We start from the raw sequence: 23,805 nt of genomic DNA on the forward strand, positions 1-23,805 counted from the left end.
CGAAATTATACAAAGTTACTACACAGGCTGGCCACCTCGAAGTTGACGAACGTCAAAACGCTTTAACCATGAACCTATTAGAGGCGCTTGCGTACTCTTGCATTTCGATTCTACGGATTTTACTATCGTGGTTCCACTCTAGATCGATATAAAGTAGTTTCATCCGATTCATCCGAAAAGAGAGAACCTAACCTAAAATAAATTTACAGTAAACGCGGAATGACCAAAGTTATAGATATTTCTAACGATTACGCATACCACGAATTCGGAACATCAGTCGAAAATAACGTCACTGGATATGTCAATCACTCTTTATCGTACAATGAATATTTTAGAAGATATTTACAGAACAATATTCCCTGCGTGATCCAATCTGCCACGGATGCATGGCCGTGCAGACAAATGTGGCAAGCAGACAACGCGCCAAATTTCGAATACATCAAAAGAGTATTCGGTGAGAGCTACGCACTCAATAATATTCACCACTAAACATGAAACTAGAGTTTAGACTGTTTCGAAATTGATCCATTTTGAATGAAGAAATAATCATAGAATAGAATATCGTAATGAATTCATTTCCCAATTACAAATATACTTGTGAAGTAAGCAAAATTTTCTCGTAGGATCTTGTATTGCACCTGTGGCTGACTGTACAGCAAAATACTACAATTCCCAACTGAAGGATGATATGGCATTGGCTGATTATGTCGACTATTGGATCACATATCGTGACCTTAGTAATCCAAAAAATATGCCTTTACTATATCTAAAGGACTGGCATTGCGTAAAAAATAATCCACATATCCCAATCTATAATGTTCCCCAGTATTTTGCCTCTGATTGGTTAAACGAATATTACACAGAACAGGAAGAATTAAATGACGATTATATGTTTATCTACATGGGTCCAAAAGGAACATGGTATAGCTACAATTATGTTAAAATGAGCAATTATATTTGTTGATAGAATTCTTATTGCTTTCGTGTACTTTTAGGACACCATTTCATGCAGATGTCTTCTCATCCTATAGCTGGTCAGCTAATATAGTTGGAAAAAAACGCTGGCTTCTCTTTGCACCTGGGGACGAAGAGAGTCTGCGAGATAAGCATGGGAAATTAATCTATGACATAACAACTTCCAATGAGTTGTTGAATCAAACAATGTATCCAAATTATGATGAAGATAGACTCAAACGTTATGAAATTATTCAACAACCTGGTGAAATAGTATTCATTCCATCTGGGTGGCATCATCAAGTTTGGAATTTGGTACTAATTTTCAGTACTATAAGCACCAGGTTATAACTAAATGCTGATTAAATAAATGCATTTTTTTAGGAAGACACTATTTCTATCAATCATAATTGGATCAATGCTTGCAATGTTTGGAATGTATGGATTTCCTTAAAAAAAGAACTTTGTGCTGTGATGAGAGAAGTTGAAGACTGTCGTGATATGGATGGTTGGGATGATCACTGTCAATTAATGTTGAAAGCTTCACATGGTATGGACTATGTACAATTCTACAAGTTCCTCTCATTCCTATCGAAGAAACGTATGGCTCTGATTATGAAGGATACTCCTGTGATTAGTTTTCACACTTGGTATTTGGGAAGAAATCATTGCTTTTACGATCTGAAACAAATTAGGCTGGTGTTAGATGATATGATTAGAGATGTTGAAGAAAAGTGCATACACTCTCTAATTTTTAGTGAAAATGAAGCAAGATTTCTTGTCGATGAAATAAATAAAATCTTGGCTGTAAATCCATCATTTGGAGATTAACTTTGTACTAGGAAATTAAACACTGTAAATTGATCGTTATATTTTTTCAAATAAATGTACTAATACTTTAAAATGTTTCATTGTGTTTGCAGTTTTTATTAGTACAAAACTCTTGCCGCATTTTAATTTATACAATGTGTTTATATTATGCAGTATTGTGGTCACATTGTGGATAGTGGTGAATACATTATCAATTTTCTGTTGTGTAAGCATTTGTGGTATTTTTTGTTGTTCATTATTTTGTACCTTGATAAACATTCTATAGAATTTAGGATTAAACGATACATAATTATTTTCGTATGTCTATAACTAAGACAAATTTATTTAAATCTATTTATATAACATCCTTACTCATAATGTCTTACAAAATATTCAAATTATTTCAGAATTACTGATAGTTATCGTTCTCAATTATGTGTTTGTTTATGGTGAGTTTGTATTTACAATGCAATTTACTTTATTTTAACCTCTACTACTGCACAGTAGATTTGCTCTGTATCGAAACATGGATTATTATATTTTTATAATTTCAGATCAACTTTTTATATTGTGAAGATGACGAAAATGATGATGTTCATATGAAATGAACTCAATTTAATAATATATGCGAATCACACCAATAATAAAAATAATAACCATTCAATAGAAAGTCCAATAGAGCTTTCAAGACGATCTTTGAAAATGATTGGTGTTAGAATAATGAATTTAGACGAATGTAATCAAGTATACTTTGAGAAAATTTTTCGACAGTTAGAAATATATTCACTAACCTTTAAAATTGTTCATTTCAACAATTTACTATGTCTGTCTACAACAGATTATACATGACCTATAGATTTACACCAGAATAATTAATCTGGAATGAAAACATTGACGGTAGTCACTAAATATGAACCAAATTCTTATCGTGAAATTTACCTTGTCACATTATACATAGAGATTAGTGAGTTGGATTCTGCAGAAAACAGACAGATCAGTAGATGGATAAATGTTAGAAAAAAGACTAAGGCACAGCGTAAAAGTTAAAAAAAAGAGTAGTTTATTAATTGTATAATTCAACGCTTTGAAAGCTCTATCAACTTTTTTCTAAATCATCAATAAATATCTATGAGACAGCACAAAAGATAGATACTGCACAAAGAAACCTCAAAAATAATAAACAATAGTTTCATTTTAATATAAATGTAAGAGAAAATGTGTTAGATCAGCAGTAACTTCTTATTCAACATCGAGACCTCGACAATTGCATGTTTTGAAGAGAAACCCTGTTAAGTACCATATATGGTACTTGAAGTAAGTGCACACTAAAAAAAAATTAATAAAACTTCAAACTTGATTTAAAAAATGATTGCGAGAAAATTCCTTGACTTGTATGCAGCAACCACCATGTGTAGCACTCTCACCTAAAAATTAGCTGCGCTGGTATTCTGCGAATAATATTTTTCTTTTACTTAATGGTCATATATATTTCTGTATAATCTATTATACACTCATTGACAAATAAATCAGATTTTTTTGTAGAGAATCATATTTGAAACAAAAATTATCAAAAGTCCAGCCCATCTTACAATTTTCAAGGGTATCAATATGTACAATACTCTCCTTCAGCAAGCGATCAATATTTTAAATCAACAATTGATCACAACTCCTTTAACTACTCGTATTCAATGGCAAATGAAAATAACTACCTGTTGTATTCAAGATTGACAAATACTTGCCCTGCTCTAGTTCCTTAGCAGCTATAGATATTCTATCATGTTCAGCTTTTCAACTTCTTTAGCATTCTTGTATACATATACATTAACGTATATAAGTATATGTACACTATATATATGTATAATTAGATCTTTTTTAAAATGTAAAACAATGTAACGCCACATTTAAAATTTGACAGTTTATGTATTGTCTTAATCATACTACTGTCTACCGATTGGTTAGGCATCAATACATTAAGGATTTATAGTTCAAATATAGACTCATGTATACAGAAATATATATAAGTATATACATACATACACTTGAGTTTACAAGCATGTATATATTTATTTATATATACATGGAAAATATGAGTAAGATGGTGCACATCTGATAAAGATGTACCAAATCTATAAGACGAGTTAATTAAGTGTTTAAAACTAAATTCGAAAGAGCTTCGGCAAATTATTGACTACGAAGCTAGTAATTCGGTGCAATATGAAAATGGAAATTGCAAGTTTTTTGAATAGAAAAGCAGAGAAACAGAACAAAAAACTAATTCATCAATGCTATTCACGTAAAGTTTACTGAAATATCTTTCTCTGGCAATAATCCGTTGTGCATGGTTTTATATAGTTTTCATGATATGCATCTAATATCATTTTTTATGTAGATACACTTGGCATGAAAGTTACCATACGACTGATTATACTTGATGATCCATTTGTATTCTCCTCGAATTTCTTATGTATAGACATTAATATGTTTTACATTACAATATGTTTAAGCTTTTTTATTTCATTGTGTGTATGCATATATATACATCATATAATAAAATCAGTTATTATTTTGAGCCTAAATCAGTAGTACTTATAGATTCAATTTTAAAATTATAATAAATGTGCGTTTTTTTCGTTATTAGATTGAAATAAAATATTAATTGGTACGGTTCAGGTGGTTTAAAATTTGTGACATGTAATAACCTGAAAACATCTGGGTGGTACATATCCAAATCTATTGCTTAGGCAAAACACAAATCATTTGTATAAAATGGCGCTTGAAACTGGTGAAAGCTGGTTATTGAAGAGTAATTAAAACAAATTTTCATGTGTCAAGTAAAATTTAGATGACATACACTTTTTATGAATTCTGTTTATTGTATTTCTACACATTAATTTTATAGTTTCAACTTGCATGGCAAGTATATCTACCATTTCAATAGCCTGCATACTATTAAAAGTCTAAACGCAATGATTGAGAGCAAATAATATTTTTTCATGGATCATAAGACTTTCTAAAGAGTAAAGAATAAATCAATTAATATTATACAAATAGATGTATCCCGTTGCTCTACATTAAAGTAGAACAATACGAAAAGAAAAAATTTTGTTACTCACTAGAAAATAATATATTATGCGAAGCAAGGAGTTTTTTCTACGCCATAATTCATTACACATTTTAAATTTTTGAGGAAGACCAAGGCAACATCGTAATCAACCAGCTGTGAAATCATTGAAATTGACATAACAGGTACATTGCAAAATCCTGCAGCAAAAACTCCATATTGCTAGCTGTACCAAGTTTAATTATTGATTATGTACATTATTTTTATATTGAAAATAAGAAAGAATATTAGTATTGTTCAAATTTCTCGCCTAGCCAAGTCTAATGAATAGGTGTGGAAGAAAGTTAAAATAATTTTTTTTTTTTTTTTGGGTCAGCGAATGAGGCATATGCAGAATGAGAAGAAAAGGAAGACAACTTATTATTCAGCAATATGAACATACTGTGTCATGTAATTGATTTATCAAGACTTGCACGCTTCTTACTGTGATCGACTACTTACATAGGATGTGTTGAAAGTGTAGACAAGGATGAAAGTGGGGTTGTTGGGGTCGTGGGTGTTGATGCCACAGGAATGGGGGTGGCAGCGATAGGTTGATGCGTTTGTCTTGGTGGGGAGAGCAGTTCTTGTCTATCTCTTTCCCTTTCTCTCCCTGGTCTCCAAGCCTCTAAGAGTGCCTCTACTCGGTCATCCGTCGGTCCCCAACGTGCATTACCAGCAGCATTCTGCAGCCACACGACAAGAGTACCATGTGCTGCTCGTATATTGACTTCTCCCCTAAAAGAACCAAGCTTGATATAATATTTTTACCTAAAAGTTATCAACCAAGTTGAAAAAAAAATTAGTATAGGGTTGTATGAAAGAAATACGATACCTAATTGGCTATAAAACTCACTTAGGAAGGATATGTTGAAATCCATGTCTGTACTCATGTTCCATTGCAGGCACAACAACTTGCTTGCGTTTGAAGTGGCTACTCTCAAGTTTTAGAAGTGCGTTAGGTGCTGGATCTCTCCATTCAGGTAGAAAAACTACAAACGAGAGAGGCTCAACTGAATCAGCGAGTAATTGCTCAAAATGATTAACCATGGCCTCCATTAGCTCCTCACAGTATGGAGGATTGGCTTCAAAGGAGCCACTAATGGGCCTGAAATCAAGGAAAGGTCCTCTTGATCCAAAGTGAGAATCTGTATCAGCAAATGCTGAGCAATATTGTCTGAAGTAGCAGTTCAATGGAGAAGCAAAGCATTCAAAAGTGACGCCAAAAGTTCTCTGAAGACACTCAAAGACAGTGACTGGCAATGCCATTTGCGTAGCTTGACCCTCATTTATTCCAAGGTATGTTTGGTATCTTTTGAGCAGGGACCAAACTCGGGGTAGAAACATCTCGAATTTTTTATCGTCAAAGCAATTATATCTGTACAAATGTTCCAGTTTTGTCAAGTGCGTGTTATTTATGCCCATTGTATCTCCATGAAAACGTAGCATTGTTTGTTCTCTTTCTGGTAAGTACTCTATTTGCGGTAGACGTGGACTTGGCAAGGAGAACTGTACAGGATAGCACCATACTTTTCTCTGGCTACTCACAGGGCCTGTCAATGGTATGACGTCGGCAAGCCCACCTTCTTTCGTCATTTGATTGTTCTTATCTTTAATTTTTTTTGCGTAGTCTGTTGAAAGATGGTAAATTTTTAAACAGATACCTTCAACACTAGCTTTTACTGTCTCCGTCAAATGAGGTTGACATTGCCTTTTTAAATGAGCTAATCTATCTTGAAAATCATCAAAAGTAGCACCAACCGTCCTTCTTAACCATTGAAAGGTGTCCTCAGCATTCCATTTAACAACTTTTCTACTTTCGGGAGATGCAGACCTAGATTCTATCATATTTTTAGCTGCTTCAGCATATCTTGACAGTTGTTTCCTGGCATCACCAGTGAATTTTGGTCTGACAAGTTTCATTGGTATATCGTTCATTATTTCACGATACATAGACATTGATATTTCTGGGAAACATTGACTCGGAAGTAAAGGGTCTGAGCCGCAATCAATGACTTTGCGTTCCATCAGCCACCGATTGAAAGAATCTCTGGGAGCATCAATAGATTCTCGCGTGTGACAGAGCTCTTGATAGCACTGGCGTAATTTTGCGAGCAATCCACATCTGAATGCTTCAACGTCCGGATGAATGTGGGGTATGTTTGAAGGTCCTTTTTCGTAAATTATCACATTTGTTGAGATCTCCAAATCCCATGGACCGCTGCAATAGTAATGACAATAGTATCTTTAATTTCCATGATAAGCAAGCAGAATGCCTTAATTAAGGTAGTTTACTGAGATTGTGCCTTCACATTTTGCCTTCCATCATTATTCATTAATAGTAGTTTTCACGAGAACATGTTTGAAATTTGATGTCGGATGTGCGTATACCTAGTATTATTGGTTATAATTTTGAATATTACTATTTTATCGAATCTCTATGTGCCACAAGCTGTAAAATAAGGCTAAGACCTGAAAGTGACTCACAAAAACCCTATTCTTTCAAGTTAAACTCTGTACCTTCACGAATACGGGATTAATTTATCTTCCTTGACTGAAATCCTTACTCTAGTTGAGGTGTTCCGAAATATTCCTGAATTTATACCTATTACCTTAAGACTCATTGCAGCTTGATCTCAACATCAGAATAACAAAGAACTACATGACCATCAAATCAATTAGAAGATACACAGAAACAAAAGAAATTAACTATGAAGGTTAATGCTTACGCTAGGATAAATTTCTTTGTTGACGAAGCAACAGGGCTGTCTTCAGATGCTCTGCGTTTAAGTGTAATTGCAGGAGTAGCAGGGGCTATCGGACCATTTCCAGGAACCGGAGGTACGCCGCATATACCCAAGGGATCCGTTATTGGATCAAATTGCGGTTTGAGTAATGGAGGAACCCAGAGAGATTCTCCAGTCGATTTATTCCAAAAATACGGTCTGTTTTCCCTTTTGCTCCAATACTTTTTCCATCCCTGCTGCTGGAGCTCAGTTGATAGTTCAGAATCGATAAAAGAACCTGGCGCAGTAGCCTGCAAAAAGTATAAACATAGGTACTTAAAATTAATGTAAAATACAATTATTTGTGATATCAATCACTTTTTAAAGTGGAGTTTCACCTGTGAAGCAAGTGAGGTTTGTTGCATATGAGCTAAAGGAGGACAATGTTCAACCACGTTTTGAGGTGGTGGTAGTATTGCTGCTTGAAGTTTAACTGGTGTTGGTACAATAACTTGAGTAACAGGAGGATTTGCTTCCGGTTGTAAAAGCTGATGATGGTGCATAGTAGGCATTGTCGAAACTGTCTGTCCAGCCAAAGCTTCCCATGCTGAATTGCTAGTCATTTCTTGTTTTCCTCCACTAACTTCGTTCATCGTTGTGACGTAATTGTCAAGTACGGTATAACATTCACCTGTGGAACAAACATGAAATATATATTTGTGAAGAATCAAATTATTACTAACCAATTAGAGTCTATGTACAGCTCTTGTAATACTTAGGTTATAAGAATGATAAGCAATCAAAATCAGTGTTTTGATAACAAAGAACAAATAGCAAGGAAATCTTAATGTTTGACATAATAATATTTCTGGATATTGAAACAAATATTCAAAGGTGCATTTCAAGGTAACAAGCAGGTTCCTCGACTAAGTTTTCACCGCAATAATATAAATACATAACCAATCAATAAATGTGAAAAATTTCAGTTGAAATAAATAGCTTTTGATTTTTTCCTTTCAAATTTCTGAGCCAAGGATTAAAATTTCTTCGCACCTCCGTACATTGTTGTATCGCCAATATCGATACAAATTAACTCTGCCCATTTCGTCTCACCTTGCTTCCAGTTTGTGCCCGGTGAAAACTTAGTCATTGCTTCTCAGTCTATGTCTCGCAGCACTGTCCCTCATAATAATTTGCGGTATAATCTAAGCAAGTGACAATAAACATAAGATATGAGTGATCGCGGTACAGAGATTGAACCCAACTACACAACAATATACATAATAATATTGATAAAACAATTCGAATTTTCAACTTACCAGTAGATTTGCTATGATATATTCATTTACAAATCCTCGTTAGGCGATGAATAATTCCGCTGTAAAATATCGAATATTTCATTAAAATAGGGCATATTATTTTTAGTTCGAAAAATTGTATTCTGACAGCACTTTGCGTGTGCCGTGTTTGTTTACAAACTAATGACACGAGCGTATAATAGCAAAATTCACACAAAAATTGAGCAAACACACTGTCAGAAATTATCTAAAAGTGTTCCATCAACTTACCGGAATCTTTTGCCGTTCGATTTTAATTGATATTCTCGGTAACAATTAAAATTCATTCATAATTTGCACAAATTGAAGCGACGATATCCAACCGTACGACGCCATTTGCCTGTGACTGAAGAGTCGAGGGAAGACTTGTCGCTTGCACGGGCCACGGGGGCGGCGGTAGGGCAACAAGGACAAGCATCGCCAACACCAAAATTTGAATATTATTTCTCGAAGGAATAGATAACTTTCTTATTAGTCGTGGTTGAGCAATTACGTCTGGAAAATTAAAACGAGGGATGTGCAATTAAGACGACTGTTGATCCGTCCTTAATTGCAGTGTTTTGTTAAACGAGGTACGGAAAGTGATATGCGAAATGATTTTTTACCGTCAAGTTTGCAGCACACTAACTATTTGGCCACGGTGCGCATCGTCTCCCCAGCTTGTCGACTACGAAAATGGACGAACTTTCCTGTCACTATTACGTCCGATTTGACCGACGCCGATCATAAAAATTTCGATTATTTTCCCGTAATAACTAAATATAAAATAGTCGTATTCTGCTAAGCTGATTAACGAGTTTATATTTATCTCGAAATGTCGGTAACGTTTGCTCAACGAGGTAGACCGCCGCCGAATCCAGCCCAAATACAAAAGGTAAGGTTCGAGTATCGCAGGATTCCTAGGTTTCGATAAATTCACTGCGGAGAAACAAAAGCGCTTCCAGTTTTTCAAAAAATTCTAGAGAAAAAAAGTGCACAAATTCATGTACTACGTTCACGTTCTTACAGATGCTGGATGAGAACAGTCACCTTATTCAAACTATTCAAGAGTACCAAAACAAAGGAAAACCTCAGGAATGCATACAGTGAGCTAACGCCAATTATATTGATTCAATTTAGCAACAATAATGAAATCAATCATGTTGACAATGATTGCAGAATTTTTTATCACTCTCCCACAATGATGACAAGTTTCAAATTCCAATTTCAGGTACCAGCAAGTTTTGCACCGCAACTTGGTATACTTGGCATCTATCGCAGATGCTAACCAAAATATCCAGGCTTTATTGCCAGTGAGTTTTTGATTTGAGTGTATACAATCTTTGGCTGAACTCGTTCAGTACTTTAATATTTTTGTGAAACACCTTAATTGCTTCTAGCATATCAAAATGAAGACATTTTTCTGCTAGGTATTAATTAGTAATGGTCAAACTTTAAAAACAGTCGAGATCTTCCACTTTTGTTGACCTTCCTTTATTTATTTTCTGTGAGGCCATTGGCCAATTGTACCAAACACTCAGCGGTTTTTACTGTTACATCACTACCTTTTCGTAGTATTCGTTTTTATATTGTTTTATTGGTTTATATGTTACAGCCGTTTTTGGTTGAGCTTATGCTGCAAACCGTTTTTCTGGAAATAACATTGATTTTTTTTGTGTAACTCACAATTATGGCACTCCTATCAATTTTAGCCACCTCAAGGCATGCCCAATGGTCCTCAGCATCCCATGATGGGGCCTCAAGGGCCACCCGCAGGTCCTCCTGTAGCTGCAGGACCTGGTACTGAAATGCCTCCGAACACGCAGCAGCCTTTACCCATGTCTGGATTCAATCAAGCACAGTCGATGCCTCAAGGAGGATATCGTGGTCCTGTTATGCCTGGGCAAGGGCCCAGCATGAATCGTAAGTAGGCATTCATTTTTTTGAACGCTGTACCCTATTAGCAGTTCGATGCTTAATATTATAGCCTGTATGTTACTCAATCTGTTTATTGGTTATGTTCGATTGTCCATGTATTTATTTGTTACAAATTTCAACAGGACCTGCACCAGTCCCTGGGCCACAACAGTACAGAAGTGGACCTCAAGGATACCCTCAGCAACCAACTCAACAAGGATATCCAGGGCCTTATTCGAACCAGAATCCTGCGACAACCTATCCGGGACCTCAGGCTGCAGCTTACACACCAGGGCAGGCCAACCAATACGCATCTCCCAATCCTACCCAACAACAGGGCTATCCTGCCGCCAGCCAACCGAATTATGGTCCACCCAACACTGGCAACAGCTACGGGCCACAACCTGGAGGATACCCGCCTCCTGGTGGCAACCAACCTCCATCTGGATATGGTCCGCCACCTCCCAGTCAGCAAGGATACCCTCCTCCGAATGCTTCTCAACAAAACTTTCCTTCGGGCGCACAACCCCAGCAGCCAGGACAGTACGGTAGTCCCAGCCCTCAACCGACTTATCAACAACCTCCATCCCAGCCTCCCCCAAATGCATACAATTCAACCCAGGCTGGAAATTATCCTCCGTCATCTCAGGGCTACCCCAACAGTGTACCTCCTCAAAGCTACCCACCTCCACCAACGTCTACCCCAGCTCAACCGCCACAGTCTGGACCACAACAAAATGCAGGCCCACAATCTAGCTATGGAAACCAACCCAGTCCTGGCCCTGGTCCTGGTCCATCACAGTATGGTCCAGCTTCAACATCTCCACCTTTCAGTACTCCTCCAGCTAGCGGGGTAAACACTTATGCTCAAAGCGGTCAGCCTACTAGCACACCGTCTGTTGCATCCACCCAGACTTACCCGCCGACTGGTGCTCCCCCAGTTTCATCGCAGGGTGGCGGTTATACCCCTCCTGGACCGGCTCCATCTGGTTATCCTGTACATCAGCAACCCCACCAGACTTCTCATCCACCTCCGCATCCACCTCCACATCAAGCTCCTCATCAACCCTCGCATCCCCCTCCGTCACATCAAGCACCCCATCAGCCACCTCATCAATCTCCTCATCAATCCTCACATCAATCTGCTCATCAACCTTCTCATCAGTCATCGCATCAACCTTCACACCAACCTTCGCACCAGCCACCTCCCCACCAGCCTCAGCATCAATCGCAACAACAATCTCAAACTTCACCTCAGCAGCAGCAACAACAGCAGCAGTCACCCAGCCCAGCTCCGAGTGGTTTTCAACCTCCACCTGGTCCACCACAAGGGCCACCGCCTCCATCTGGACCCCCCCAGCCTCCAGGAGGTTACGGCCCCCCACAGTCTCATCCAGCAACTACGCAAACGTATGTACCCCCGTCTCCAGGCGGCCAACCCCAAGTATATTCACCCCATCCACCTCAGGGTGGACAGCATTATGTGCATCCCCAGTACCCACCTCAGAGTTATCCCCCACCACCGGGAGGACAAGGATACGGGCAATATCCACCTCGCCCTCCAGGTGGACATATGCCACCTCCGCCTGGTCCCCAAGGTCCTCCACCTCCCAATCAGTATGCTGGCTATGGGTATCAGCCTCCGCCACAATAGTTCATTCCGGCAGTGTCTTGACAAAAGTCTTCATAGCAATCTGGTATTATAATTATAATAATGATTATCATTATTATTATTACTATTCATTTTAACGAATTTTTATGTTTTTCACGATCGCGAGGCGTTATGTATAATGGGTACATTTCCGGATTAAGTGACCTATGTTTTTAGATTAATTTGTACATAATAAGCTCGGTATTTAAATCTGAAGCTGTTCTGTACGATCGTTTTGACTTATTGGCAGTGACGTGTAGTGTTAACATCATGAATAATCATTTTTTTTTATTACTTGCCAGTGTTAACTGCGTACAAAATGAACGATTGGAAAATACGAAATTATTCAAAAGATTTCAACATTTTTTATGTATTATCCATATTACATTAGTGTAAAATACATATGATAAGTAATGGCAAGCACATTAGTATTAAATATTAATTACAGTACAATCTCGATTATCCGAGCCTACATCCCTCTAATTCGGGATTATTTGAGCTCGTCTTGGGGTTGTAATAAGATTTGCTGAAACGTACCGTTATTTCTTTATCGTATAATTCGCGTTCTTCGATTATTTCACGTAAATTAGGTTCAAAATAGCTCGGATAATCGAGGTTCTACGACAATTAAATATAAAAACGTTACTGTTAAAACTTTGTAACGATCAAACTCTTAATAATAAAAAGTCAGCATTAAACAAAATTATCCTTTCCGAAATTAATTTTATAGCTCTCGCGCTTTTAGTTCGAAAAATGATGTGCCACTAGGAATCATAAAGACCCAATCTATTTGTGTGAATTGAATAAGCATATTTTTAATAAATGCAAAAGTAGGTTTAAATTTTTGGTACACATTTTGAAGTACAAACTCAATTTAGACATTCGAAAAATCTCTTGAGCCTATTCAGACATTGACATCTTTAATCGAATTACGAAAATGATGCCCTTTACATCTATGGGACCACTATATCACTTTAACGTAACAAAAAAAAAATATAATGAAAATCTTCAAGTTGAATTAAAAATAAGCTAGAATATGGACCATTTCGAAGTGGGACCTACTGACGACTTCAGTTGTAAAATTTGGCATCATATATCAAAGTTTGGCAATACTTTTTTAGACGAAAAATTCATGAAGCACTTTTCCCTGCATAATTTTTATATTGAATAAATGCCTAATGATCACTCCATGTTTTAAGATGATAAAACTGCTAAAGCTCTTCTTTAGAGCCCATCGCATTTATTCGATGACATTTACAAGAACTCTCAGGTTGCGGTACCTCTTCCATACCAGCCAGTCGAACTACTTTACTTTTTAGACGATTACTCCATTCCTAAGGGTTAAGTATTACCAATATAGATGTTGCGATAAGGTAAGTGATTCAATATTAATGTAAGAAATATGCACTGTTACCTTGAACAAAACAGCATGATAGCAAAATATGTTTTGTGGCATCAAATTATCTCTGGCAAATAATTGTCCATTGCGAGATACTTTGTATGCAATATTGTCATGTTGTTTTGCCCATCTTATTTTCTCTACAAGATCTGTCAGGTCCTTTTTAATCGGAATATAATGTTCATATGGTCGGAGTTGCTTGTAAAAAAATTCGTAGTACTTTGATTCCTGTTTGAATACCAAGGAGTCACCAGCAAGGAGATAAGGGAATCTGTAAGCTGCCACTGAGCCGTCGATATTCAATTGATATTTGTACTAAAAATTCATTATATAGGCCAATTACAAATGAATCAACAATTTGAATAACAGTGATGTAGTAATTGCAAAGACAAGAAATTGTTGCGACTTACATCAAAAAAATTGAAAAAGGAAGTGTGATTTTCCCTTGGTCCGTACTTATCAATTTCATTCTTGAAAAAGAAAAAATTTGTAATGGACGCGTTTATCAAATCGGGATGTTTTCGAGCTATATCTATCAAATCCAGCCGTTCTCGACAAGAATCACGACCGCGCCAAAACGCTTTTTCTACCTTAGCAAGCCATGGTAACTTTGTATTACCCTGTACAGATAGCATGTCTAGCATCACCCTGTATTTAAAATATGATTCATCAACGTAAGATCAAATTGTTGAACTCGTGATGAGACATAATTGCAGGACAAACAGAAAATTTTTCCAACATCTTTTATCTCACCTCCCCATATTCTCTAGGGTTGATTCAGTCAGGTCGTAAGAAGGCATAGCTATGTCTTTGGAGTCATCAGATCCACACCATGAGAAAATGGGGTAAGTTTTTTCAGTGTTTGAAACTAGAGGCCAATCACCCAGATTGACAAAGAGCTCTATGTCAGGTATGACAAATTTTCTTGCCAAGGACAATAAAATTGCATCCATAAATGTCTTGAAGCCAACATGTTGTCCATAGCATTGTCTGTAAATCTGTGGCACCAAAATGTAATGCTGTAAGCTCTCTGAATAAAGCAGATAGTTCAGTTTGACCAGAGAATACGCACCTTGTTTAGTTTAACAACGTAATGACATATACTGACGCTATAAGGGCGATCAAACTTTTTTATAATATCTTTTCTAATTGCGTCGAAATCTAAACTGAAAAAAGGTTGTAGATCTGCCTGTATTTGACTGTAGTTAAGCGGGCATTGATTTTTCTCTAACCAATCATTGATATCCTCATTTGGGCAATAACATTCTTCCTCATACACAGGGCCTAAAAATATTTGAATATGAGAGTAGAATGTAAAGTGGTGCTTCACTCTTCAGTGAATAAAAGCTTAGAGAAATTTTTACCAGCAAAAATTAATGGCGATGCAGGCACATCTTCGTTTTTTACCCTGATTACAATTTGAAGATTCATGCATGTCTGGTAAAGCTTGTATCGTACAATAAAACTCCCATCCTTACGATCTAAAATTTGTTTCCAAATATGACACGGGCTTCCGGTAAGAGTTTCCCCTTGGATCTGGGCAGATATAACTTCTTCTCCTGCAGATATTGATGAGCTAGAAAGAGTATTTGTAAAATTAGAATGTGTAACACAGAAAAATTCGCTAATTTTTCATCTTTGTACTGACTTCTTCTCATTCTGATCCCGTAGCTGTAAGAATATGTAACGAGCTCGCATCACAATTTTGTCAGGATAGAGACCAGGGCCCCAGACCAGAGTTTTTGAAGGAATGATTTCGTCAATAACATTGTTCCTCGCGTAAATCGCGTATTGGCAGAGGCAGTAGAATATCAGATGAAAAAGTTTCATCGCAAATTCAACCTATACACGTGCGTGCTTGAATGTGAATTCTGTCCTCTGTGTATCACAGTTAAATTATTTCTAATCGCAAAATATATATGTGGTTAGAAATTTATTTATTACTGTGTACTGATCATCTGAACGTTAATTGAGTGATAAAAATAATTTTCTTATTTGCATAATTTACAAATTTTAATGATCCCACTGTTATTTACATATAATTCAAAAAAGCGCATTCGCTTGGATATTCGAATACCGATGTCAGATTGTGGTAAAAACCTGTAAAAGTTAAATTTTTATTTTTGTTTATACATTGTCCCGTCTTGACTGATAAACTGTAGAAAAATTACAGAGACCGGCACTTGACCATCAGGGTTGGAACCTCGGTAAGAACAATTTGCGTCCGTTACTGTACTTGACAGGTACGATCGTGGCAGTCGTGAATTCTTCGTTTGAATATTATTGTTTTCGTGAATAATTTTTTGGGGAAGATGATCATTTTGTTATCTCAATGAATTAATTTCAAACTCTATTAACCGTAACTTTGACGGTCTTCCAGTTATCAACGCATTTATTAATCATGTTGAAATTCGACAGAAAGATCGAAAGTGACGATTTCAGCACTGATGTTAGGTGGCGTGGGCAGGCGCGGGTAGGTTAAAGAAGGCTTCCTAAGCCTGCGCATTATAAAACAACTTCATGGGGGGGATCTCGGGAGGCGGCGCACGCGCGTAATTTTAAGATACATCAAAATGAGACGCCACGCGTTTAGTGGAGGTGTTACCACGAAATAAAATATATCTTATCAAATATGCGGAAACGGACGCTATTCAGACAACCGATAATATCTTCCGATTGTGCGCTAACTTTACGAATACGTGTCAAAACCTGCAAGCCTTCATGGATAAAACAAACATTCAAGAATCAAAGTCAGTCACTGCAATGAACAACCAGCTGTTAACGGAGTGCAAAGCGCACCTGTTTTGGTCCAGGTAATTTCACTGTTATTCATACTAAAGCAAAATGTTTTTGAATTAATTATATTTAACGTTGACCGATTTTGACGCTTCAGAAAACAGCAACGAAAATGGTTCTTCACTTTGTTGTACGGAACATGTTTAGTGTACGCGACTAGAACGTCTGTGCCACTGCTGATACCTGCTATAAGCAAGGAAAAACATTGGACAAAAACAGATTCTGGGACAATATTATCAAGTTTTTTTTGGGGCTACACCTTAACACAAGTTGCAAGTGGATTCATCAGTGACCGAATTGGTGGCCAAAAAGTGATATTCTTTGCCGCGGTTGGTTGGTCACTTACTACACTCTTCATGCCATCAATCATTAACACTTTTTCCAACAATGAGGTATCAGTCAAATTCATCGCTGCAGTTCGCATGTTGAACGGCGCCTTTCAAGGTGATGGCGCATTCACAATCATTATTTAAATATCGAAATACCAATTCAGTTCTAATGTTTATTTTTCACAGGAATGCATTTCCCTAGTATGATAAGTTTGACCAGTCAGCGTTTACATGAACCAGACAGAGCCTCATTTTTTAGCCTCTTGACATCAGGATCGGCTTTAGGTACTCTTCTTACTGGATCTCTGGGTTCCTATTTGTTGGAAACTTACAATTGGACTAAGGTTTTTCAAGTTTTAGGTAATTAAAGACTCGCGTGGTATATTTTTAACCTGTAACAATTGAATCTGTACGTAGCTGACAGTTTGATTAAACTGACTAATAATTTTTCTTCATGGTATTAAATACATCCAATGTATTGCCAAGAGACTGTTTTGAGCTAAAAATTAAGGAATTATTGCTTTATATTTCATCCACCAACATGTTTGTTGTTTAGACAACTGTGGATCTTATTGCTGCAATTGGCATGAACACTTTCGAAAATAATGTTGGTTTTGCTGTAAATGATTTGAAATCTTCCAGTTACAGTTATAAGCAATGTAACGTTAATACATATTTTACTTCTCACATTAATATGTATTGTGCACCAAACGGTTTTGGCTTGAAAATACTAATGACAATTTTGATATGAAAACAGGTGGTTTGGGTTTGATGTGGACGGCAGTATTAAGCTACTATTCCCTCTCACTTATGAAAAATGCTGCTTCTAACAAATCATCGAATGTTACTCCCCTGCCCTGGTTGCAGCTACTTTCTAAACCTCCATTCTGGTAATCATGGTACATCGATCTTTTTGTGCTCACTCTAAAACAATCAATTGTATCGTATTTTTTAACAAACGTAAATTATTATTGTCAGTAGAAATTATTCTCAAAAAGCTCAACACCGATGCCATATTATTATAAATGACACTATTGTAATTTACACTCTTTCATTCTTAGGTCTTGTGTACTTGGTCACGCATGCCAAAACAATTGTTTCTTTGTCCTACTCTCGTGGATGCCCACATATTTTCACGATACATTTCCTGAGGTTAAGGTATGAGTTGCGAGAGCAACTGGAATATTTGTTTCTCACCAATAATTGACAGTAATATAATTGTACCTAATTTATATTCTAGGGATGGGTTGTGAACATGGTTCCGTGGTTGTCTTTGCTGCCTTGCACGTTTCTAGCAAAGATGGTGTCTGAGAACCTGGTTAAATCAGGCTACTCTGTTACAGTGACAAGGAAAATCGTTGAAACAATTTGTTTAGTCACACAATCCATCAATCTACTTATATTAGGTACATACAACAAAATTAGTGTATGCTAATTTTGTACTATTTCAATCGATTGTACTATTTCAATCGATTAACAATCTATATACTCCCATTGCAAAAATGTGAAATATAACTGAGCATTCTTTGTACATCAGATGTTACTCTACAATGACGCAAAATCTTGTTCACAGCTTCCGTGACCAATTATCAAGCTGCAATATTATGTCTGACATTAATTATCGGCAGTACAGGCTTTCATAATAATGCTATTGCTGTGAATCCTTCCGACCTGGCACCAAAACATTCTGGTAGTGTTTTTGGATTGATGAATACTGTTGGTGCAATACCTGGTTAGTTATTCATTAAATGAATCAAATAAATTCCTATCCTAGCTGAACTTCATAAAACTATTCTTCATAAAATTTGTAACGTTACAGGATTTCTCGGAGTTTACGTGGCTGGTCATTTACTGGAAATTACCCACAACTGGTCAATTGTATTTGTGATAACTTCAATAGTCAATGTTCTAGGATGTATTGTGTACTTATTATTTGGATCAGGAAATGCCATAATATAATAAATCAAATCTCATCTTCCAATTAATTTATCACAATTAAAAAGTGCAGCAGAATCGATTTGTGTTGTCAACAACATGAACAGTGCTTAAGTTTATGCGGAAAACCAAAGTAATTCTTAGTTCGTACCTAAATTCGCAAAACAACTGGAGCGACGATGCATAATCTTTAGTCCATCTTTATCAGATCATGTCTGAGATCTACCATCATTTTAGACATGTATGGCCCATCCAATTCGTATCCCATTTTTCTATAATAATTACGAGTTCCGACACCTGAGATATAAATTAAAACCCATTAATGTAAGATTTGCTCAATGTTGTCTTGTGTTGTATATTTTTTAAAGGGAAAATGTATCCCAATAAATTATGGCCTGTCAGTTAATACTCCATGAAAATATTTTGATCTTACCTGATATGACTGCGATCTTATGAGATTGATGCTCCTCTAAAGCGATACGTTCAGCCTCTTCCATCAAAAGCATACCAAATCCTTGATGCTGGAATTTTGTTGGATCTCTTGCATTGACTGGTACTACGCTTCCATAAACGTGTAATTCTCGGACTATTGAACATTTCCCCTTTAACTCAGGCCTGAATATCAGAACACATGAAATGAAAAATAGTCTGATATTTACTGATGACTGATATGGCATGACTTGAAAAATGCGTAATGAATGGATATGTCACCTGAAAGTTTCATTGGAGCATTTTCTGAGCCTTAGCAATCCGACCAAAATGTCTTGAGTAGGATCTTCGTAAGATAGAAAAGTTTCCCAGCCATTGTTGGCAACGTAATCGCGGCGAACAAGCTCAACTTCGTAAGGACGAACCTTACGGTGTATTTCTTGAATTCCCACTTCTCTAGTCCTCACGTCTCTACAATCCGTACCTAGATCTTTCATTCTAGCCAGGGCCAACTCTCTAAGATTACCATGCTCTACGCCAGAGCTGAAAAGAGTCGAGAAAGATTTTCAATTGCCTAACTGTTCAGGATTTTTTGGTAACACAAGCTTCTTTCTCGATTTTTCCAGGAATTCGGACTAATAAAAAAAACATGTGAATTATCAAAGTACCTGACAAGGGGCATGGGAATATCTCGCTGCACTCTGTACACCCGAGTCCACGGAGGTACCAGAGACAGAATTCGTGCAATAAGGTCAATCAGTGTACTAGGAGGATAGCTCTTGTATCTTCCTGTCTTCCACAACTCGTAAAGCCCTGTACCACGAATCACAAGGGTGGGATAAATCTTGAGGCCATCTGCACGAAATGCTGGGTTTTCAAAAAATTCCTGTATGACAGAAGGTGTGATTTAGGGAGATGTTATTTTAATTGGGCTTTATTTAGATGCTTTTTTCGACATATTAGTGAATGTACCATAAACTGTTCAACATCTCTTTCTATATCAACATTTGGTAAATCAGGCATCATGTGTGCAACAACTTTGAAACCTGCGTCTTTTGAAAGCTGAAAGCTTTCGCAAACTGCACGCACAGTGTGTCCTCTGTTGGTGTCTCGTGCAATATCTTCGTAAACAGATTGAACGCCAATCTCAAGACGAGTACAACTGTTGAAGATGAATAAAAAATTCATAATAATGAAAATTATAAACAATTTTGATTGATTTCTTGTAAGGTAACAAACTTTGTACATACTAGAGTGTATCAAAAGAACCGACTATTTTTTTTTTTTGGAGAACATTGAAAAATCTTCCGAGTGTCCCTCAAAAATGACCTCGGTAAAATATGAGCTCTTAATATTGATATTTAGAGGTGGCGATTCTCAATTTTCTATTTCCCATTTAAATAACATGGGAAAAATTTTTTTTTAAATTCAGAATTTTATTGCTCGAAAACGAATCAGTGTGAAGATATAAACAAAACATATTCTTGTAGGAAATTTGACACTCTACAAAAAAGATCTGAATAAAGATTTGCATAAGGTAAGTCGTTTCGGAGTTATCAGACCTCAAACATCGAACCGTTTGAAATAATGATGATATTAATTTATAAATGCTACAAAACTGACTCATATCACTTAAATACACAATATTATTGATTTTAAAATTAAAACTATAGACTTCCAATGAAATGTTAATTAGCAAATTTCATTAATCAACGATATGAGTGACTCATATCACTTAAATACACAATATTATTGATTTTAAAATTAAAACTATAGACTTCCAATGAAATGTTAATTAGCAAATTTCATTAATCAACGATATGAGTCAGTTTTGTAGCATTTATAAATTAATAACATCATTATTTCAAACGGTTCGATGTTTGAGGCCTGATAACTCCGAAACGACTTACCTTACGCAAATCTTTATTCAGATCTTTTTTGTAGAGCGTAAAATTTCCTACAAGAATATGTTTTGTTTATATCTTCACACTGATTCGTTTTCGAGCAATAAAATTCTAAATTTTTAAAAAAATTTTTCCCATGTTATTTAAACGGGAAATAGAAAATTGAGAATCGCCACCTCTAAATATCAATATTAAGAGCTCATATTTTACCGAGGTCATTTTTGAGGGACACTCGGAAGATTTTTCAATGTTCTCCAAAAAAAAAAAAAATAGTCGGTTTTTTTGATACACTCTAGTACATACCCATATTTAAGCATATCAGAAAGGTGTCTTTTGAGACAGTAGTCAGGGCGTGTTTCTATGGTAATTCCAATACACTTTGTCCTACTTCGCTCGGAGTATTTCACAGCTTCATCCACATTGGCACTTACGTGACCTGACAGAGCATCATGCAAATTCCTTATGAAATAATCTCTATAATCTTCTGGCAAGGACATGAACGTCCCTCCCATCACAATGAATTCCACCTTGTCAACGCTGTGGCCCAATTGCTTCAACTATCAAAGGATTTTTACGGTATCATTATTGATATTTCCATTGATACTGATGAAAAACAAAATAGGAAACACCCTACATAGACTCACTTGTTCCACACGATGCCTGGTTTGCAAGAATGGATTATATCGAGCTCGTATTGCTCTCATTGATGTTGGCTCATAGCCAGTATATGATTGTGTAGAATATTCAAAATCAGAATCTGGACCACCGGGACAATACACGCAGATGTTACCAGTCATGTTGATGTGAGGGCATCTATGTGGTTTACACATAACAGCGACAACTGCAATCTAAATAAATACCCAATTAGTACAATGACCACAACTGGTTTGAATCACAACATGCAAATGACAGCAGAAGTAGCACTCACACCACTTGCTGTTCTAATTGGCTTGGCCTTAAGCTTTGGCAACAGAATTTTCTTAGCGTCCAGAGGTACAGCTGCAATTATATCAACTAGCCTGGGTGACGATGAGAGACCATATTTTGAAGAGATTCTAGTTTTCAATTTATTCAGATCAACGTCCCGGCGTTCTTCATGAGCTGTCAAAAGGCCTTGTATTATTTCGCCAATTGTCATCATCATTCGTTCTTCTTTCGTCTCTGTGTAGACTGAAAAAATACGTGACGAATAGGTTAGGCGTTTTCTTTCTCACGCAATACGACAAATCAAAGGTTAAGTCACATAGTGCGGTTTGGAATAGTATAGTTATTTACCTTTACGCTTCTTAACCATGATTCTTTCGAGCTTTAAGCCTTTGTTTTAACAAAGGGGTTTATTTAAAGTATTTCAAAACAATTTTCGAGCCCGAGGAGAATTTTGAGGTTCGAACATGTGTCACGTACGATCCACTAGCATACAGTTCTATTCTAGACCTTCGTATTATGACGTATGTAACATTGCCTGCACGTGCGCAGAAGTCGTTGCGGCTCTGAACATGCACAGTTAGATTGCAATGACAGATTTTGAATCTTCGGCAGAGATACAGGTAGACATCCGTGGACTAATGATCAACGAAAGATCATTCAAACATGATAAGCAGGAGTTAGAATTTCTTGGTAGTATTGAAAAATTTTTATCATCGTTTAAACAACTCATTATCATTGGCTTAAGTTAATTTTACACCTAGAGCTTTACCTTTCTAACGCAGAGCCAGCCTTCGTGGATGTTTTCTTTATTGAAAAAATGCTCATTTGATCGAAACGTACGATTATTGATTGACTGTTATGATACGATAATTACTTGATTTCTTCAGCTTGAGGAATTCATGGTAATTAGCAATGTAATTACTCACCAGTTACATCTCACATATTGCTATTTGAGATAAACTAAAACAGATATATTGCAGTTTTTATACAGGTACAGTGTTTTTAGGATATACAAGGCCTCTTTTTATATTTCCTTATACAATCCAAACTGGCAACAGCACCCAGAAGTACACACCTGCGAACAATTTACTGTACGTAGAAATGTATTTACCCTTTTTATAGTATAACATGCAAAATAACTTACGACACATAAAATATACACGAAATACAATAATAGAACTTACTGCTGCACAGATAATATTATCATAATGAAAACTGCAAATTTTTCATAATCCTCTAGTGGACTGTATTCATCATAAACCTCTCAATTGCCTGTGCATACTTCATTATGTCTCTCGACAGAATAACCGTGAATCAGTTGATCTCGTTATCATGAAATATTTTGTTAAAAAAATACATCAACCTATAATAATGGACCTGCTACAGTTATTTTGCCAAGGAAATTGTACGAACTGAGAACCATAATGTAATATCATATTATTCTACCGGTCGTACTGATCAAGCATACTAGAATTTCTTATTGATAAAAATATTTATGTATCTGATACACAATCGACTGAAACTTGAGTACAAAGTACAACCAATGTGTTAATGTAGGCCTTCGTTTTTAAAGTTTTTAATGAGCAGAATTTAACAGACCCTTTTATAGATG

General features: G+C 36.4%; 6 protein-coding genes across 12 annotated transcripts; 3 read left to right on the forward strand and 3 right to left on the reverse strand.

The window, feature by feature from the left end:
* The first annotated feature begins 143 nt into the window (after positions 1-143).
* LOC124297628 (2-oxoglutarate and iron-dependent oxygenase JMJD4) lies at positions 144-1,862 on the forward strand. Its single transcript, XM_046748855.1, has 4 exons — positions 144-454; positions 624-921; positions 996-1,269; positions 1,339-1,862. Exons 1-4 carry the CDS (start codon positions 220-222, stop codon positions 1,783-1,785), a joined length of 1,254 nt encoding a protein of 417 aa, XP_046604811.1. The 5' UTR covers positions 144-219; the 3' UTR covers positions 1,786-1,862.
* Positions 1,347-9,606, reverse strand: LOC124297619 (mRNA (2'-O-methyladenosine-N(6)-)-methyltransferase). 3 transcript variants are annotated; one of them, XM_046748838.1, is made up of 9 exons: positions 9,533-9,606; positions 9,159-9,422; positions 8,910-8,968; positions 8,704-8,795; positions 7,989-8,281; positions 7,594-7,901; positions 5,721-7,085; positions 5,327-5,602; positions 1,347-1,635 (listed from the first exon to the last, which is right to left on the reverse strand). In XM_046748838.1, the coding sequence occupies exons 4-9, from the start codon at positions 8,738-8,740 to the stop codon at positions 1,629-1,631; spliced, it is 2,286 nt and encodes a 761-aa protein (XP_046604794.1). In that variant the 5' UTR covers positions 8,741-8,795; positions 8,910-8,968; positions 9,159-9,422; positions 9,533-9,606; the 3' UTR covers positions 1,347-1,628. The 3 variants fall into 3 exon arrangements, with proteins under 3 accessions (XP_046604794.1, XP_046604792.1, XP_046604795.1); XM_046748836.1 differs by lacking the exon at positions 1,347-1,635 and adding an exon at positions 1,861-3,212; XM_046748839.1 differs by lacking the exons at positions 1,347-1,635; positions 8,704-8,795 and adding an exon at positions 1,861-3,212.
* Positions 9,607-9,659: 53 nt separating this feature from the next.
* LOC124297621 (basic salivary proline-rich protein 1-like) lies at positions 9,660-13,353 on the forward strand. 2 transcript variants are annotated; one of them, XM_046748841.1, is made up of 5 exons: positions 9,660-9,801; positions 9,936-10,012; positions 10,138-10,219; positions 10,619-10,829; positions 10,967-13,353. In XM_046748841.1, exons 1-5 carry the CDS (start codon positions 9,742-9,744, stop codon positions 12,475-12,477), a joined length of 1,941 nt encoding a protein of 646 aa, XP_046604797.1. In that variant the 5' UTR covers positions 9,660-9,741; the 3' UTR covers positions 12,478-13,353. The 2 variants fall into 2 exon arrangements, with proteins under 2 accessions (XP_046604797.1, XP_046604798.1); XM_046748842.1 differs by lacking the exon at positions 10,138-10,219 and having other exon boundaries at positions 9,730-9,801.
* Positions 12,817-16,306, reverse strand: LOC124297624 (protein O-glucosyltransferase 2-like). Of its 2 annotated transcripts, none has more exons than XM_046748850.1 (8): positions 16,007-16,306; positions 15,522-15,715; positions 15,238-15,449; positions 14,946-15,157; positions 14,627-14,871; positions 14,284-14,521; positions 13,889-14,188; positions 12,817-13,808 (listed from the first exon to the last, which is right to left on the reverse strand). In XM_046748850.1, exons 2-8 carry the CDS (start codon positions 15,701-15,703, stop codon positions 13,686-13,688), a joined length of 1,512 nt encoding a protein of 503 aa, XP_046604806.1. In that variant the 5' UTR covers positions 15,704-15,715; positions 16,007-16,306; the 3' UTR covers positions 12,817-13,685. The 2 variants fall into 2 exon arrangements, with proteins under 2 accessions (XP_046604806.1, XP_046604805.1); XM_046748849.1 differs by having other exon boundaries at positions 15,910-16,306.
* Positions 16,307-16,445: 139 nt separating this feature from the next.
* Positions 16,446-19,339, forward strand: LOC124297626 (solute carrier family 17 member 9). The gene is made up of 8 exons (XM_046748852.1): positions 16,446-16,686; positions 16,767-17,113; positions 17,185-17,358; positions 17,756-17,888; positions 18,060-18,156; positions 18,239-18,404; positions 18,572-18,730; positions 18,818-19,339. Exons 1-8 carry the CDS (start codon positions 16,595-16,597, stop codon positions 18,955-18,957), a joined length of 1,308 nt encoding a protein of 435 aa, XP_046604808.1. The 5' UTR covers positions 16,446-16,594; the 3' UTR covers positions 18,958-19,339.
* Positions 16,927-22,837, reverse strand: LOC124297622 (elongator complex protein 3). Of its 3 annotated transcripts, XM_046748844.1 has the most exons (10): positions 22,542-22,827; positions 22,195-22,436; positions 21,911-22,114; positions 21,570-21,823; positions 20,335-20,524; positions 20,031-20,248; positions 19,645-19,905; positions 19,367-19,548; positions 19,085-19,230; positions 16,927-17,922 (listed from the first exon to the last, which is right to left on the reverse strand). In XM_046748844.1, exons 1-9 carry the CDS (start codon positions 22,558-22,560, stop codon positions 19,124-19,126), a joined length of 1,677 nt encoding a protein of 558 aa, XP_046604800.1. In that variant the 5' UTR covers positions 22,561-22,827; the 3' UTR covers positions 16,927-17,922; positions 19,085-19,123. The 3 variants fall into 3 exon arrangements, with proteins under 3 accessions (XP_046604800.1, XP_046604801.1, XP_046604799.1); XM_046748845.1 differs by lacking the exon at positions 19,085-19,230 and having other exon boundaries at positions 22,542-22,837; XM_046748843.1 differs by lacking the exon at positions 16,927-17,922 and having other exon boundaries at positions 18,969-19,230; positions 22,542-22,823.
* Between the last annotated feature and the right edge of the window lie 968 nt (positions 22,838-23,805).

Source organism: Neodiprion virginianus, chromosome 2, assembly GCF_021901495.1.
Source record: "Neodiprion virginianus isolate iyNeoVirg1 chromosome 2, iyNeoVirg1.1, whole genome shotgun sequence".
NCBI classification, from domain to species: domain Eukaryota; kingdom Metazoa; phylum Arthropoda; class Insecta; order Hymenoptera; family Diprionidae; genus Neodiprion; species Neodiprion virginianus.